Source organism: Peromyscus californicus, unplaced genomic scaffold (assembly GCF_007827085.1).
Source record: "Peromyscus californicus insignis strain IS unplaced genomic scaffold, ASM782708v3 Scaffold_11__1_contigs__length_118956290, whole genome shotgun sequence".
Lineage (NCBI taxonomy): Eukaryota > Metazoa > Chordata > Mammalia > Rodentia > Cricetidae > Peromyscus > Peromyscus californicus.
Genome location: NW_026294402.1, coordinates 100,929,470 through 100,947,219, shown reverse-complemented (window position 1 = coordinate 100,947,219; position 17,750 = coordinate 100,929,470). Strand labels below are relative to the sequence as shown.

The 17,750-nt window shown below is 51.9% G+C and overlaps 1 protein-coding gene across 3 annotated transcripts in view; it reads right to left on the bottom strand.

Moving 5' to 3' along the window:
- The window catches only part of Poc1a (POC1 centriolar protein A), a 72,267-nt gene extending 55,052 nt beyond the window's left edge, over positions 1-17,215 (bottom strand). For 2 of the 3 annotated variants that reach the window (XM_052719230.1, XM_052719240.1), the window contains exons 1-7: positions 16,854-17,209; positions 15,245-15,329; positions 13,236-13,407; positions 12,721-12,900; positions 11,228-11,335; positions 10,060-10,175; positions 4,424-4,557 (exon numbers count right to left, since the gene is read on the bottom strand). In XM_052719230.1, coding sequence (XP_052575190.1) covers positions 4,424-4,557; positions 10,060-10,175; positions 11,228-11,335; positions 12,721-12,900; positions 13,236-13,407; positions 15,245-15,329; positions 16,854-16,871 — 813 coding nt within the window. In that variant the 5' untranslated portion in view covers positions 16,872-17,209. Of the gene's footprint in view, positions 1-4,423; positions 4,558-10,059; positions 10,176-11,227; positions 11,336-12,720; positions 12,901-13,235; positions 13,408-15,244; positions 15,330-16,853 lie in introns of all 3 variants that reach the window. The other variant, XM_052719247.1, reaches the window with a different exon arrangement.
- Positions 17,216-17,750: the final 535 nt, after the last annotated feature.

Here is a 17,750-nt window from a genome sequence, read left to right as displayed (position 1 = left end):
CTACCTTGAAAGCAGAGAACAGCAACAGCCCTCACCAGAGGGCTAGCACCTTGACTTTGGACCTTCCCGTCTCCAGAGCATGAGAAAACAACTTCTGATCTTTATAAATTTCCCAACTTGGGACACTTTTTAAATTATAGCTGTTGTTTTGAGGCTACAGCACACTAGCAGCCCAGATGGCCTTGAACTTGTAAACCTTCTGCCTTGCCTCCTAAATGCTGGCATTGCTACTATGTGCTAGCTACCATGCCTGAATTTGGGGCATTTTGTTATAGCAAATAAAAAGCAAAAAAGCAAAAAAAACAAAAAAACCCTGCTTACCCCTCAGAGTGAGCCCATTACTACATAGTAAGAGCCCCTCATCCACAGAGTAAGCCCTTAGCTCAACAGAATAAGTCTCTTACCCCAGAACGAGGCCCTCCCACACAAAACAAGCCCCAGCCACACAGAGAAAATTCCTCACTCAAGAGCAAGCCCCTTGACCCAGAGTAAGCCTTTAGCTCAACAAAGTAAGCCACTCACCCAAAAGCAAGTTCTTTGCCCAACGGTATAAGCCCCTCACCCCACAGTGAGACTCTAAGCCTCACAATGGGGGTCCTTCACCCTATATTGAACCCCTTGAGGGTTCATAAATATTTCATTATATTCAACAGGGGAGGCTGCATATATAGAATACCCTTCAAGTGGGCCGCTGGGAAGTCTGGCCCATCACACACCAGAGAATGACCAAAGTACCACATGGTCAGACTCCTTGGCTGATATCGGCCTTCTACATCCCCACAAAGCTCCAATCCAAGAAACCCAAGGCTGACTGGGTAATCCTGACTCATCCTGGTGCTTGGCAAGTTACTTCGTGTTAATGCCCTTGTGCCTAAGGAGACAATGGAAAGATACACTGAGGCAGCTGTGGCCTCAACCCAGATAAGAACACCACCCAAGCACTGTAGCCCTGACCCTTCTTCCTCCTATGTGGGACCCTCCCCTACAGTCTCCCCAAAAGCGCTCGCTTAGGCCTTGCCTTCAGGACAGGACATGGAAGCACAGCTCTCCAGCATGCACAGCCCCTCGGACCTCCTCGAGGTCTGCTTCCCGATATGACTGTGAGGCTGACCTCCCCAGGGCTCCACCCTCAGCCCGTGCTCGTCCTCCTCCTCCTCCTCCCACACGTGTGGAAATGGAAGCATAAGAAAGCTGCTGTCAGTGAGGCGGTGGTGGCACACACCTTTAATCCCAGCACTCGGGAGGCAGAGCCAGGCGGATCTCTGTGAGTTCGAGGCCAGCCTGGTCTACAGAGCAAGATCCAGGACAGGCACCAAAACTACACAGAGAAACCCTGTCTCGAAAAACCAAAAAAAAAAAAAAAGAAAGAAAGAAAGTTGCTGTCCTGCTTGCCAAATGGAATTCCCTGTGACAGCTTTCTAGGGATTGCGCCTAGGGACTGCCACTAGTTAGACCTCTCAAAGTGGAGCTAGTTTCAAGGCTCCCTCCTACTGGGCCAGACCAGGTCACACAGCAATAAAGTTGGGATATAGCAGCCATGGGGCCTGCTGCCATCTTATCCAGACCAGTGATGCGGAGCCAAGGGTGAAACCACAGCTCGAATGTCAAAGCCATGTGTGACAGCCAAGTGAGAACAGCAGAAACATCTCAGCTCTGCTGTCCTGAGACGTACAAAGGCCCTCAGTGTCATCCGTCTGCAAGTGTTTTCAAATCTGCCACCCTGCTTATCTGCAGGACAGACTCACGGGGCAGTCAGGAACCACTTACAAGCCCTAGGGCTGCTAAGCCACACCCAGCTGGGAGGGCTGGTAAGAGCTGTGCTTCATCCCCCATCATGTCATCGCCTCCTGGAACAGAATGTAAACGCTCAAGTCACCAGAGCCCACCTGCACTTCTGGAGATCAAGGTAGGGAATGGACTTCACAGGTAGAGGGCCCCAAAGACTGCTTACCTGTGGGACTGGGGCCCAGTAGTCTGCAGCCTCTTATGATGTGGCTCCCAGTTAGATCCTCTCTCAAGGACTTAGCCAGAGATGAAGACAGAGAATTTCATGGAGCTTAGCCAAACCTGCTTCACAGCAGCTGACAAACCCTCTCAAGTCACAGAGAGCCAGACCAGCCTCCAGGGATGGAGTGGATCAAACTCCACTCCTGGCCACAGCTCTCCATAAGCACAGAGTTCAGTCCAGCTGGTGGGCTTTATGTTTGAACCAACTACCCAGATAATCAAGGCTGTTTAACCTGTAACATCCTCCCTTTTGGGAAGCTGACACTGAACTTCCTCCAAACAGGCCCAGGAGGGTGAGCTGGACTGGGCTGGGGCAAATAAGGCTCTTTCTCCAGCAGCCTTGATCTCCACACTCTCTCCCTTGCTTCGGTCCCAATACTCAACTTTTCAAACCACAAACACTCTATATCTTTAGTAAGCACCCCAAAGAAAGCCCAAAGCAGCCACTCCATCCTGCAGAGGGTGAGGACACTGGCTGTGGAGAATAGCACTGAGCAGCTACCACCAGCTGAGTGTACAGGGCCTCACGAAGGGCCTTGAAAAGGAGGGAGGTAGACAAAGAACACGTGTCTCTAGAAAGAGCTAGGATTATGGGAAACGTGGGCATGGAGCAGAGTCTGGGCAAACCCTGGCTTCCTGATCAGCCTGCAGAACTCTGAAGAAGCCAAGCCTAGGGATACCCTGGGCTGGTAGTACCCCCAAAGAGGGCTAGGCATCAGAGACCTCAACAAGAGAAGCTCGTGAAACCTGTGGCAAAGAACCCTGTTTCTGTATTGGATAGGGGACTTAGAGGGTGAGCAGAGCAAAACATCTGGGCCTTAGGTTCTGACTCTCACCTTCATCTGCGCTGTGGGAGACGGGCAGGGCCCGCCCACTCTCACCCAGCCTTCCGAGAACTTTACAAGACTCAGTTTGTCCCTCTAGTTTAATGCCTCCGCCTTAACTGCAGTCCTCCACAGCCCAGGCTGTGAGCACCCAAGAGTAGGACCACAACCTCCATTTCATGTCCCTCCTGTCTGACCCAGTGAGCAGGGAGCAGATGACAGACAGCTGCAGCGAAAACAATGTCAACAGGTTTGCCTTTGTGTGCTGGATAATGCACCAGAACACTGGGATGGCATTTGCAATCCCCACTGAAGTGTCCTCGGGCTGCGAGAAGTCCACTGTTCAAAGGACCCTCACAAAGAGAGGGAAAGTCTGGACTGTCATTTGGCATGCATCTGCTTATGAGTTGTTTCTGAGAAGTGCTTTTGTTTTGTCCACGGGGAGTGGAGAGGTAGCTTTCACGGGCCCTCCCAGTTTCACAAGAGTCTGGGCAACTGGCTTGCAGTCTCTACACCCTAGGACACTGAACACTGCACCTGGCTGTGGTGGCCCAGGGAAGACAGGCCTACTCCTCCACATGGGAAGACGGGGGCTCACCACTAGGCGGGAGACAAGTAGCTTGCAGGTCCCAAAAAAGAAGAAAAGGCTATGTCCTCACCTCCGAGCCAAGGTCAGAAGGCCTGCATGTGCGCTAACAGAAACAGCTAGGGGAGCCTTAGGCTAGATACTCCACACCTGGCTGTTGGCCCAGGCTACACAAGCTCCCCCAGAGCACCCCTCAGCCCTTGAGGACCTGACCTACTCCTTGTCCTGCCTTCCTCCAGCTCACAGGTGGAGAGAGGACACACTTAAAATCTCTGAACTCCACACTCTCCCCCACTTGCACATGGTGACTATGTTCCAACAGAATACACTTTGGTGACTGATCTGTTTAGCAGGAAACAGCTCCGTCTCAACTTCCTGGTGGGGTGTAGATGAGAGGCCTGGCCCCGGGCCAGCTGCTGGTGAGAACTGCAGGCAGCCCAACTCCTGTAGATGACCCCCAGGAGTCATCTACTAGCCACCATTGACCAGAGAGTTCAGAGGGCCGATGCTCTTTGAAGCCACAGACAGAAAGCTTCTGCTCCTTTGATTCAATGCCAGGAATTCCTAAATGAACATGCAGATTCTCTCTCCTGCCCCAACCTCTGAAAAACATGTCTTTGTCTCTGAGGTCATGGAAATTAGTGCACCCCAGAACTCCAAAGGTGACTAAAGTTCTAAGACGCTACTCAACCACCAGACCGAGGAGCCTAAGCCCTTTAGGGGACTGATTCCATTCAGCCCACACCTTTCCCAATCTTAAGGTCCCCACTCCCTTCTCAGGCATACCAAGTTCAACCCCAGCAATCAATCAAGGTCACAAAAAAGGCCTCTATCAGCTCCTGCAGATACCAGGCCTATCTCTGCATCTCACTGCATTGTCTAGGCTGAGATGGAACCACAGTGGGCTCCAGGGGAAGGCCCCTCAGATGAATGCCCCCAGGTGAAACCTAGCCATGCACCTGCATCAAAGCTGTGCTTCCGCCCCACGCCATGCCAATACCCTCACCTGGTGCCCATGGAGTGTGTAGAGCAGCCGGCCCTCCATCAGGTCCAGGATCTTCAGGGTTGAGTCGCTGGAGGCTGTGATGAGGTAGCTTCCCGATGGGTGGAAGGAGAGGGCATTCACGGCTGCACTGTGTACTAGAGAAAGGACAGCCATTAGGCACTGGCTGGGAGGCCCACAGAACACAGCTGAAGCCTGGGACAGGCACTGAGAGTCATCAGTGTCTCTTGGCCTTGGGTGACCAGGCTAGGACAGCCATTACTTATTGAGGTAGGGAACCCTACATGGATTTCCCAGGAGAGTGGCACAATTTATGGATGGGGACCAAGGGCAGGCAAAGGGAGACATATACAGCAAGCAAGAGGATCACATGATCCTTCACCTTTCCCCTAACACTCTGCAGTGAAACTGGAAGGGAAGAGGTAAATAGAGTGCTGAATGTTTGACATTCTGTTACTGCAGGGAAACCCTCCAAATACAATACAATGTGCTATCCTGCAGGACGGACTCGTGTGGGGACAGCAAGCAGAAGATGCAGACTGTCAGGGGCCAGCAGGGCTTGAACTCCCATCCCTGTCTCCCCACTGGCCTGCCTTGTGACCCTAAACAGTCACCCTGACTGACCCAGGCAGCTTCTTCATCTGCACCACAGCACTGTTGGGGCTGGCATGGGGATGCTACCAGTTAATCTCAACTGAACCCTTGGACCCCAGTGCCAGCATGGGTATCCCTCTCCTCTGGCCCCTGTGCCCTTCGACTCTACCCATTTAGCATTCATGACTCCCTTTCCCCACCATCCCTACCAAGCCTACCATCTATTCTGGTGTCCCTCATTCTCCAAAAATCAGTCACCCCGACTTTGGTGGCTTGCCCATCTGTAAAGCCTTTTCACCCCTTGTTCCCAATGGGCCTAGAAGTCTCTTGCCCTGTCCCTGATCTTCAAGCTCTCCACTTAAACTCATCTCCCCTGGGAAGCTTTCTGAGGAGGTAACTTCAAGTTAAACTCCTTGCTGGGCCCTGTTCATTCGTCCTTCCAGATACCACAAGCCTCACACCAGTTCACCCGCTCCTTTCTGCACTGCGTTCAGACTCCCATCTGCTGTCTCAGGACATCACCACCTCCATCAGAGACCAAGTCAAGTGCCTCGCTACTGCTCAGTGGCTGGCACCGAGTGGGACTCAGAAAATGGAGAGGGAGCAGTTACTTAGGATGGTTGTTCAGAAAGAAGCCCCTGAGACTACACAGTCCTTCCCTGAGGTTGAAGGCACGTTGTGTATGGAGCTAGTAGAGATGGGCAGAACCATGTAGTCTCCAAGGGGAAGGAGCACCATCACAGCCAACGCATGACCCTGCTCATCACAGCTGCTGCAAAGACCTTCAACCCTTCCTGTCCACTACCACTACTCTACTGGAGAAACCAGAGCAGCTGAGAGAGTCACGACCCTGATGTGTCGGCACTGCCACAAATAAAGAGGCAAGTTCAAAAGCCAGGCTCTCCCCTGGGCTCTGGGAGGATGCAGGAACCTCTGCAAGGCCCTCAATAGAGCCCACGAGGATTTCAGGAAGCCTTAGATGCTAACCACACTGGTGTAGTGATGTGCTGGGGAGTGTGGAGACATGTTCCCAAGCACACTAAGGGGAGACAGCCAAGGCTTTATGTAATCTGGTATTTATATCTGAACAGCACGCTCCAATGACACAACTCCAGGAGGCAGCCTGGAGAAGATCTGAAGGCTTCTGCAACCCACTCCTGGAGACCCTCAGCCTGCCCCGAAAGGAGGGCCACCCGAGCCCCACCTAAGCAAAGAAGCAGAAGTAAGGACAGTGGCAGACAGGTGAGCATGGTAAGGCATGCTCAGGGAGCCTGGGCTTCCCTGAACCACCGGGACGGCAGCGGCACACAGACATACATACAGAAAAACACCCATACCGTATGTACAAAAATAAATGAAATTAAAAAAACACCTCTTGAATAGGGTGGGGGTGCGGAAATGTTTTTAGGAACCAGTGACCAGAGAACTCAGGACTAAGAATTTCAACTCCAGCTCCTGGGCATGACATGGGCAAACCTGTTGAAAGCCAGTCAGGAAAACCACCTGCCGAGCGGTGATGGTGCACACCTTTAATCCCAGCACGCAGGAACAGAGGCAGGCAGATCTCTGTGAGTTTGAGGCCAGCCTGGTCTGCAGAGTGAGAGTTCTAGGACTGCCAGGGCTACACAGAGAAACCTTGTCTTGAAAAACTAAAAAAAAAAAAAAAAAAAGAGAGAAAAAGAAAACCATCTCTCTTAGAAACCCTGTGAACAAAACACTAGGGTGCGTGGGACCCAGCATGGGAATGGTGGGCAGACTCCCAGGCCCTTCCCACTGAAGAGCCAGATTTGCCTTCCAGCTGCATGGCTGTAGGCAAGCCTCACGCTCTCTGTGGGTGAAGCGGGAGTGCCCATGTCTGGCTGGTCACCCAGGCCTGTGCCTGGATCACGGACCTGCACATGCCTATAAACCACAAAGCACATTCTGCGTTCTGGGATGGCGGGGGCTGCTGCTCAGATGTTTGAACAGTCTTAACGTGGGCTCTGAGCATATGGCGCTTAACCCACCTCCACGGGAAGTGGCACTCCCAGGACTCCACCAACCCATACTGAATTGGGAAATCAGAAATGCTCCTTGCATTGATAGGCCAGAGCCAAGAAACTCCTTGCCTGGGAGGACAGTCAGTCAGCCTTAGATAAACAGTGATGGTTCTCTGCTGAAGCTCAAAGCTGAAGCAAGCATTACTCCAACAACTCAGCCAAGGGCAGGACACATGACCATGGGGCAGCTAGGTGCACACGGCAGTAGTACTAACTACATTCTCTGGCAACCACCCAGCATCACCAGGGGAGACATTCGGAATCACTGAGTCCTTAGGATTTCTTAGGGATCTGGAACAGAACAGAGATCAGAGGTTGGCTACCCCAGTACTGAGAGGCCTTTTTGAGCAATCAGCCTCCAAACAGATCTATGGGTGCACTGAAGAGGTGTGCATCTCCCAAGAACTGTTTTAGCCATGGGGCTCTCTGGGAAGGCCCTAGACTCGAGCAGACCTATCCAGAGCCTAGCATCAGACAGTAGAGTGAGAGGTGTTTCTCCCCCCGCCACCCAGGTGATCCCCAAGGCTAAGGAGTGAGTTTGCTCTCATGTGAACACCTACCAGGTGCCACAGCCTTGTGCGAGAAGCTCAGGAGGAAGCTGGCTGTGTTTATAGGCTGCCAAAAGTCCCCACAAGGCTCCACCACACACGAGGACAGCTGACAAATATGACCCTACAGCCTTGCTGAGAAGTTCTATCCCAAGAGGCAAGGAGAGCAGCAAACACCCACTGAAAGCTTTCAGAGGAACATGTGGGTTACAAGCACTCTGGTCCACTCGAAACTCGGCCTTGATGCTCACTCAAGTCCACACACCTCCTAGCTCGGCTAGCACTGAGCTGTCGTCCTTCTGCCCATGACCAAGCTCACTCCCTTGAGAGCCCATAGCCCTCTCCCACATCTCCTCTCTATTGTCCCACCTCCTGCCTGCCTCCTCCTGAGACCCCATTCTCCTTCTGCCTCTGCCTTCCCCCAGCTATCTCAAGGTTCTCAGTCTGGCTGCTTTGGAGACCTTTGCTCTTCAGTGATCCTCCAATAATAAGAGCACAGAATATGGCACTGGCCCTTCTCATGTCCCAGATCCCAGGGCCCAGTGGGACCCTCCACCACCACAGCATCTGCTTCTGTCTCTACTCACTGTACATAAGTGGTCCCCTTGGTCTGACCCCTCTGCACTCTGATGCCTGCTACACTGGGCATGGAAATCCATGCACCAGCGGCCAGGGTCTATCACCCCCACACACCCTAGCAGAATCTTACTCAACACTTGTCCTCTCAAATGCCCCTCATCCATTTGCTCCTTGAGTGTTATGCCCCAGAGCTGCCAACCACAAGGATTTGGAACCTTAGGTTTAGAGGTGGCATTCAAGGTCCTTCCAGTGAGTGCATGCTGCTATAACTCATGAACATCAGCTCTAGGCTCCTGATCCATCAGGGAGACTCGGACTCTGCCAGAAACAGCTAGAAATCCTCTTCTCCCAGCGTGGGGATTGTGTGGCACATAGCACACCAAGCACTGCACTAGAATCCCTATACATCCTCTCTCATCGGATTACCGCTCACAGATCACCCCTCACAGAACACAGCCTGCACTCCCGGCTGCTGCATGCCCTTGTCCCTTTCCTGCCTCCCTCTCTCTGTCCAAGCCCTCCTGGCTCTGCCGCCTTCACCAGTCAATGTGAAGATAATACCCAGTCTCCAACCCTGGGCCTTCCCTTAGACCTGGTCTGGAACAGAAAAAAGAAGTCTCTGAGCCTGAGGGAGGCCCACACCTCTCCAGATGGAAGGCTGAGCACACTGCTGTTCTGCTCTAGAAGCCGGGAAAGAACACCAATGGCAGATGCCTAGGCTCTCAGAATAGAAAGACCTGGTTCTCGTGGCTAAGGCCTGCCACCTGGTGGTGGTCGAGTGTACTGCATGCCTAGGCAAATCCCGGGAAGGGCCAGGAGCAGCAGGAACTGTCACTGTTGCCATATTGTGCCAGCCACTTTCCATTCTTCACATGAGCTAACACAAACCCCATATCATATGAAATCAACGTAAGATGAACCCTATCATTGTCCCAAGAGCTCCAAGGAGTCAACTGAACTCGCCTAGTGTCACACAGCTGGGAATGATGAAGCTGGCTACAGAACCCACACTCTACTCTGTCCTGTCCCAAACCAGGAACTTCTCCCCATTCCAGAAGGTCTGCTCACCTCAGTGACTCAAGAAAGTGGTCCAACATCTGTGAAGCAACCAAGAAAGTGCTGCTGGGGATACTGGGTAGCGAGCGCTAAAGACTGAGCTCCAGGCCAGGCAGCGGTGGCGCACGCCTTTAATCCCAGCACTCGGGAGGCAGAGCCAGGTGGATCTCTGTGAGTTCGAGGCCAGCCTGGTCTACAGAGTGAGATCCAGGACAGGCGCCAAAACTACACAGAGAAACCCCATCTCGAAAAAAAAACAAAAAACAACAACAAAAAAAGACTGAGCTCCAAACTAATGTCAACTCCCTGCTGCTCCGACATCCAAAGGTGACAGTTAAGTAAGGGGCCTGGGCCCGGAAGCGGAGCCTGGTTCCAGCCAAAGTCAATCTTTTACTTGGTTAACGGCTCTAGGCAGATCTGTAGAGAATACCATGAGGCCAAGCTCCCACCAACAATGACTACTATGCGTAGCCCTGTCTTCCTGACCCTGGGAAGTCATCTCTGTCACAGGGAGAAATGAACAGTAAGAAAGCTCTCAAGAAGTAGCCCTCAGGGATAGTCCTAGCCAGAAAGCCACAGAAGACTCCCCGGCTGAGTGTATGTGAGTCTGCTATCTCCTAGCAGGGTACCTCCTAATCAACATGCCAAGCCAAGACAGCTACACCACCAACTTACTCATCCTGGTTAACCCAACAGCCACAGGATTCCTCCCAACTCAGGGCTGGGCCTGGGCCTGGCTAATCACCCCAGCAATGAACCAAAAGCCTGGCACAAGCAGTCTCACCAGAGCTCCCTTTGGCCTGGGACACTGTTCACCACTCACGCTGATAATGCTGCAGCAGCCGGTGAGTCCGCACATCCCACACCTTCACCGTGTTGTCCATGCCCGCAGCAGCGATGCACGTCCCGCTGGGGTGGAAGTCCACGTAGGTGACAAAGCTGGAAAGACACGACAGTCACGTGCCCTGAGAGGTCCTCCTGGGCTAGAATGGACCCAGAAGTGTCCTGCTGCTGTTTGTCTGTCCACACAGTTCCCTCCACCTGAAACATGCTTCTTTACCAGGTGGCCAAGAAAGACCAAGAGGTAGGTGACATCAGTGGCCAGCAGTGAAGTAAAGCAGACTTATCAGGGACCACGTCCCTCCCTCCCTCCCTCCTGACATTTTTTTGAGACAACAGCTCGCCATTCACTATGTACCCAGACTCATCTTCCCACCTCCCTTCCTCAGTACGGAGATAACAAGTGTGTGTAACCATGTCCAGCCCATTGCTGAGTTCTCAGTACAAGTGGAAACAGCGATCTTCAGACCAATGAGTCAGCCAAGTTGCTCTGAGGTTCCTTTTACCAGGGCTAGCTCCAAGACAGGTCCTGCCAACTGAGGCACAGGTGGGAAGGTCCACCAGGGCTACAAGAACTACTAATCCATCTATCTCTAGAAGACAGCCAAGAGCCTTCAATGCACTATCCGTGGTACTCGGGCACTCTGCAGGGGCCCGTCTGTGAGTCCCGGCTTACGGAAAGAGGAGTAAAGCTGCAGTCCGCTCAGACACTTAGGAAAGCTAAGCCCTGCTCAGAGGCAGGCCCCTCCTACTCTCCATGTAGGATGTGGCACAGAACGAAGAGCCACTGCCTGCTACAAGAACCGGAGGCTTTCGTTCATAAATCATCACCACGGGTGATGCTAAGTTTTAACATGCAGTTTAGGGGGCTGATTCAATGCTCTGAGAGACACAGTATATTCTGAGAACCAGAAACTAAAGGGGGAAAGAGACCAAATTATTGCATGACTTTAAGTGAAGTGTTTCTGCTCTCTGTGGGGTGGGGAGCAGGCTTAACTGTCCATCCACAAAGAAAAAGGTACAAAACTCATAGAAAAGGCAAGTCAGCCAAAGAGCAGCAAGCAGGGCTGCCACTTACATAGTCCCGGTCCCCAGAGGCCACTGAGCTGTGCAGGAGCACCTGCAGATGGAGGACACCGATAGGGACTCACCCGCCATGCTCACAGTATGAGTGGACACACTCCCGACTGGTCTTGTCCCACAGCTTGACAGTCTTGTCATCACTGGCAGACACGATGAGCCGCCCATCAGGGGAGAACCTAAGTTGAATGGGGCATAAGGCACACTACTAACAGACTCTTGGGTTACCACACCATGTTCTCTACAGCCACCTCTCCCCACACGCTGTTTCCTGATCCAGGAACTCTTTGAGCATTTGAAGCTTTTTGTGTTATTGTTGTTTTGACATAGGGTCTCACTGTGTAGCCCTGGCTGGACTGCAACACTCTATCTGTAGAGTGGCAATCCTCCTGCCTCCCAAGTCCTGAGACTATAGGTGTGCACCACTAGGCCCAGCTGCCTGACCCAGGAACTACTAGGGTTCCGTGTGCTGCTCTAGCGCCTTCAGTGCTCCTGGCAAGGGGCGTCCCTCTCTGAGATCCATCCTCTCCAGTGCCCAGTCATCACGCAGCAGCACAATGCACAGAACACCCAGGGGGCACAAGGCCTGTAGCAACACACAGGAGGATGCACGGAGGAGATCAGGAGCCCCACATCGGTACATCAGCAAAACACAATGGGCCAACAAAAACACATGGAGGGCCTGAGGCCCACCATCAGAGGCCTACTGTGGACATCATACCCCGGCCCCCTCCATCCTTAGGTGCTTGAGCATAAGACCTCGCAGAACAGGGCCTTCCCAGAATAAAGAATGGTTCTGTCCTAGGGAATAAGTAACTTCCACGGTATCTGCAGAGGAAGATGACTCAATGGTCCCTAACCGCTGACTTTCATGGTTTCTTAGCGTTCTGGGCACCCTAACCCCCTCCTCTGGAGCAGAGCTGTGACATGAGAAAGCTCTGTTGGAAGGAGCTGAAGAAGCCACAGATAGGCATATCTGTGTCTGCAATTCTTCAAGTCACCCGGCAGGCTATGTCACAGCACTGCCGCCCACACCAAAGCCAGGGCCTCAAGATCAAGCCCCCACCTAGCAGCTTTGGAGCACAATTAAGCTCTGAGGAAAGTAGGCGAACCCGAGTGCCAGAGAAATGTGGGCTCAGGCCCCAGCTCTACCACCTACCCACTGCATGCCCCGGGGAAGATACTGTTCTGAGCCTGTTTCCTTTTCTGCCAGATGAGAAGGACGCTCCCTAGCTGGCAGAACTGTCTGGAGGAACGAGGGCAACTGCACAGGGTACTGACAGGAGCTTGCTGCTGCTGCTGCTGCTGCTGTCCTGGGAGTACTCAGCATCCCTGGCAGAGGGGCATGGCTGACTAATATTATCACACATGAGCTCAATGAAGCTCCCGACAAGTTCAAAGCAGCAACCACAGCTGCTGACGTAGTACGGATTAGGAAATCAAGGCTCAGGGATACATCAAAGGGAAGCTACGCAACTTGCCCAAGGTCACAAGCTGACACAGTTCCTCTCTGTCCCCCACAACCTCTGCATCCTCCCGGGTTTTCCAGTCAGGGAATGCTCACTTGGCACAGCGGACCCAGTTGATGTGCTGGCTCAGGGAAAATAGGAATCTCTGGCGATGAGTTGACCACACCTTGACTGTCTTGTCATCAGAGGCTGTCACGAGCGACTGGCCATCACTGCACCAGTGGACACTCCTCACTGTGGCCGTGTGTGCACGGAACACGGTTGACTCACCCTTGCTATGAGGATAGACATCCAGACTCAGGAGATTCATAACAGTGACCTGAGGAGCTACAAATACATCAAGTTCTCTCGACCTCTCCAGGCCTGACTGTCTGAGTCTCCCCTCAGAAAGGCAAGAGGCTCCCCAACAGAAACAAAGTGCTTCTCCCCCACCTCTACCCTCACGAGTCCTTCCAACCTAAGGAGACAGCCCCAACTGAAGCCCTCTGCTGGCACCTCTCAGAGGTCACATGTCCCACTGTGACCAGCTCAAAGCCAGGATAAGGACCCAGGAGGGACAGCTCTTACACCAAGTCCCTCGATGCTGTCAGTCCCTCGATCCACAACTCACACATTGGGGACCCAGATGCGAACAGTCTTGTCTCTGGAGCCTGAGGCAAGCAGGTGTCCTGACGGGGAGAAGTTCACACAAGTCACAGCGTCCTTGTGGCCCGTGAAGCGGTAGGCACGTGACTGGGGCTTCATGTGCCAGATCATGAGGCATGAGTCCATGGAGCCGCTGGCTGAGGATAGTGAGTGACATGATTATTCTCAGATCTCAAGAACCTCGAGCACCTGCCTCATTGCTGGGGACACAGGAGAGCAACAAGCCCAGCTCCACCTTCACAGACACCCCCAGCAGGGCAATGAAAAGGATCCCATGGGATGGCCCGCACTTCCTATGACTGCTGACATGGAGTTTGGAGAGTTATGGTCTAGCAGTTCTCCATGCAGCAGGCCAACACAGGAACCAGACTGACAGGCCATTCACATGCCATTTCTGACTGCAACCCAGGGTCCTATGAAATGACCCCTGTGGGGTCTCCCCAGTGATACTCAGAGAGCATGGGGCAAGTCCTCCCGACACTCAGGAGCCAGTCAGACACAGAAGGCCTTTAACTAGTTAAAGGACCAACTTGGGGCTAGAGAGATGGCTCAGCGATTAAGAGCACTTGCTGCTTTTCCAGAGGAGCCGGGTTTAATTCCCAGCAAGCACAGGGTGGCTCACAACAGTCTACAACTTCAATTTCGGGGAGTCCTGTGCCCTCTTCTGGACTCTGGGGGCACCATGCACATGCGTGGTACACAGACAAACATGCAAACATTCATACAAATAAGACAATCTAAAAATAAATTAAAAATGAAAGAAAGGACCAAACTTAGTAAGACACCTAAGGGGGGAACACAAAAATGGCTTCGGCTCCCTCTTTGCTTACAGCAAACCACTACACTGACAGCTTCTGGCAGGAAACTTCAACAATACGATAAAGAGGCAAGCCTCAGCCATGGAGAAAGGAGGAATCTGCAGCAGGAAAGCTGTTTAGGAAAAATATAAGAAGTGTACAAGGAAGGGGCAGTGGTATGGAATTGGGAGATGGACCTCACTCAACATCTTTCTCACCAGTAGGTCTCTGTAAAAAGAAAATGTACCACACACCTGTGGGCAATCAAACTGAAGACTCAAGAAAAAGGAGCCAGTTTGGGGCCCACGCCACAGAGCAGACTCAAGAAGTGGCCAGGATGTGGAAAAACCTAGACCCTAGTCTCTCAAAGGATACATGACCAGCATGCACAGAGCCTGAATGGATCTGCACCAATTCCTTTTCATATATATTATAGCTTCCAATTTAATGTTCATTATGGGATTCCTGAGTGTGTGGAACAAGTGTGTCTCTGTTTTTGTGCCTTCTTTTTGGGTTCTTTTTCTTGTTTGTTTTCTCCAACTCTGAGGCGATAGTTTTTGTTTTATCTTTTTTTTTTTTTTTTTTTAAGATTTATTTATTATGTATACAGTGTTCTGCTTGCATGTATCCCTTCAAGCCAGAAGAGGGCACCAGACTCATTACAGATGGTTGTGAGCCACCATGTGGTTGCTGGGAATTGAACTCAGGATCTCTGGAAGAACAGCCAGTGCTCTTAACCTCTGAGCCATCTCTCCAGCCCTGTTTTATCTTATATTATATTTTATTATTATCCCTTAGAAGCCTGTTTTTTTCTAATGTGAGACAGCAAGGGAGTGGGTCCAGATGGGAGGGGATGTGGGAAGGAACTGTGAGAAGTAGAGGGAGGGGAAACCGTAATCATGATGTATTTTGTGAGAAAAAGAATCTTTTTCAATAAAAGGAAAAAATTAAAATAAATAAAGGCTGCATGACCCTGGCAAGGCTGCTAACCTCTCTGAGCATTATACCCTTGTCATGCACAATGGAGCTTATGGAGCCTCATAAGCAATACAAAGGACTAGACAAGACAGCACGTTTGGCTGTACTCTGGTGTTCCCACACCAGTCTTCCCAGGAAGAACCTCAGCCTTCTCAGTTTAGAATCTAGAGCCCCAGACAAGATAGATGCCTTCTCTTACCCAGCTGCTTCGTGTTGAGACTGAAGTCCACACTGGTGACTGCATCTCGGTGGCCCTTAAAATGCCTCTCCAGTGAGGGGTCATCCTAAGGGAGAGCAAGATCAAATGGGTAAAGCCCGAAGAAGGGGCTTCTCTGGGACCAAGACTCTTCCTATAACCAGGAGATGTTGAAAACACTCAAGGTATTTCTTTTCTGAGACAATGTTTCTCTATATAACAGTTCTGGCTGTCCAGGAACTCACTCTGTAGACGAGGATGGCCTCAAACTCACAGAGATCCACCTGCCTCTGCCTCCTAATAGCTGGGATTAAATGTGTGAACCACCACCGCCTGGCCACTCAAACATTTTTATAACTTTTATATAGGAAATCCTAAGGAATTCACTAAAAACTATTAGAATAAATGAGTAAAGGAAGGAAGGATACACAATCTACAAACACAGGCCCATGAGCAGATGAATCAATAAATCCACAATAAATAAACCAAATATGGGTCAAGCGTGGTGCCACATACCTTTAATGCCGGCACTCAGGAGGCAGGGGCAGGTAAACCTCTGGGAGCTCTAGGTCAGCCTGATCTACATAGTGAGTTCCAGGCTAGCCAAAGCTACATACAAGACTTTAGGAGTTATACCCCAACCATAGTAAGTTATCTCCTGCCACCTCAAACATCAAAAACTGAAAAACAAAATTTAGGAGCTCCAATGAACCCAGCTTGGGAAAGGACATTCCTATGGCATAGCACAGCCACTGCTACCCCACAAAGCTGTACCCAAAACAAAGGTGAGGCCCAGTGCCCAGCTCCACCCCCAACACACCTGCCAGACCACGCCTTTTAACAGATGGAGTGGTAGTTCAGGGGGAGGGCTCCAACTAAGCAGCAAGTGCCCATTCTGTCTCTTGAGCTCACCTTTCACTCTTGGAAAAATAAAGGCAAGGCAGTGTCCATCCTAGGCTCAGTGGGCAGAAGCATGTTCAGGTCCAACCCTGATCAGTGGGACCCCCTTCCCAATGCCCTCTTCCCTGCGTAGTTCCCTGCATGTGGGCCTCCTCTCCCTTAAAAACAGTGTGTTGTCATTTATGTAAACAGAATTTCAGATTGGCAGTCAAAAGTCGAGGTTCTATTTTTGCCCAAGTCTTTAGGTGCATCAGGGGCCATCGGGTACCACCTCGCCAGAGCACCAGGCACTTTGGAAGCGAACTCTTATTTAAAATACCAATTTGGAGTCCTTTTCTGGACTGAGAGAGAGGTCACATTCGGTCCCAGGTCATACTGCAGGCCTCCGACACCTAAGGCATCCCAATGGCCTACTGTTTCCACCGATTGGAAAGGACGTCGCCTCCAAGAAGACATAAGAAAAGGACAGGATGACGAGGCTCACACTGGTCCCAGGCCACGACAAGGCCTTGCATGTGTCTTCTTTGCTAAGTCGCAAATCCCAGAGGCAGGGACCTGTTTGTTCGCCCGGGTTGTCCAGCACCTAGCCTGGCGCTTGAGGAGCTGAGTCAATGCCCAGACCCACTCCGTGACCTTCGTGGGGAGGCAACCCCAGAATCCCTCTCGCGGCCATTGCTCCAGCTACCCAGGCGACCACTCTACAGGGACTTACCAGGGTGGGAGCGGCCATGGCCGGGCTGGCAGGGCTGGCAGGACCAGCAGCACCCCAAAATCCCGAGGTAGTTGCGGCGGCAGTTGTGCCAGTTCAGTTTCCGCGCCCCCAATCGCCGCCAATAGCAACGCCGGCGGAGTCGCCGCGTCCCGCCCACTGCAATTAAAGGAGAAGAGCCCTATGTTTTGCCCCGCCGACCGGAAGTGGGGCCGCTCGACAGGCGCCAAGGTCTCGTCCTCCAGCTTCGCCCGATGAGATAACCCGCCGAGTAGCCAAAAGCCTCAGTTCGCCGTCACACCTTCCTTCTGAGAACTTAAAAAAGCCCTAAATAAAGGTTTCGGGCCTTCGGCTCATCGTCTAGCTCAGGTAACAGAGCGCGCAGCCCTCCGGGAAATGAAGTTCTACATAGCACTTACCCTACAGTCTAGATAAAAGTAGAACTACATTTCCCGAGATGCCCCGGGGTGGGCGGAGCTTTACCGTTCAGGGAGACGGCCTTAAGGATACCGGAAGGAGGACACTGGTGTTGCTGTTTGGTGCTGCCTTAAAGCTTCCGCCTAAGGCGCCATTGAGAACCGGTTACTCGCCCCTCGGGACCTCAGAATGGTTGGTTCCTCCGAATGCTCCTAAGCGTCTATTTAAAAGGACTGGAGTCACTCAGAATCACAACCATGGAGTAGAGAGACCTGTGTTCAATTCTTAAGTCTCTCTGGTTTTACTGGGTGACCTCAGGAAAAATGTCTGCTCTGAGGGCAGTCTTCTCCGTTCGTCCTAAGAGTGAATGTGATTGCAGCCTGGCCTTCTCAGAACTCTTCAGCCTTGAGAAGCCTTTACATACGCTACGTCTAAAAGAAGTCCATGTGTTCCCATCTCTGGGTAGTCTGGGGGATAATCTTG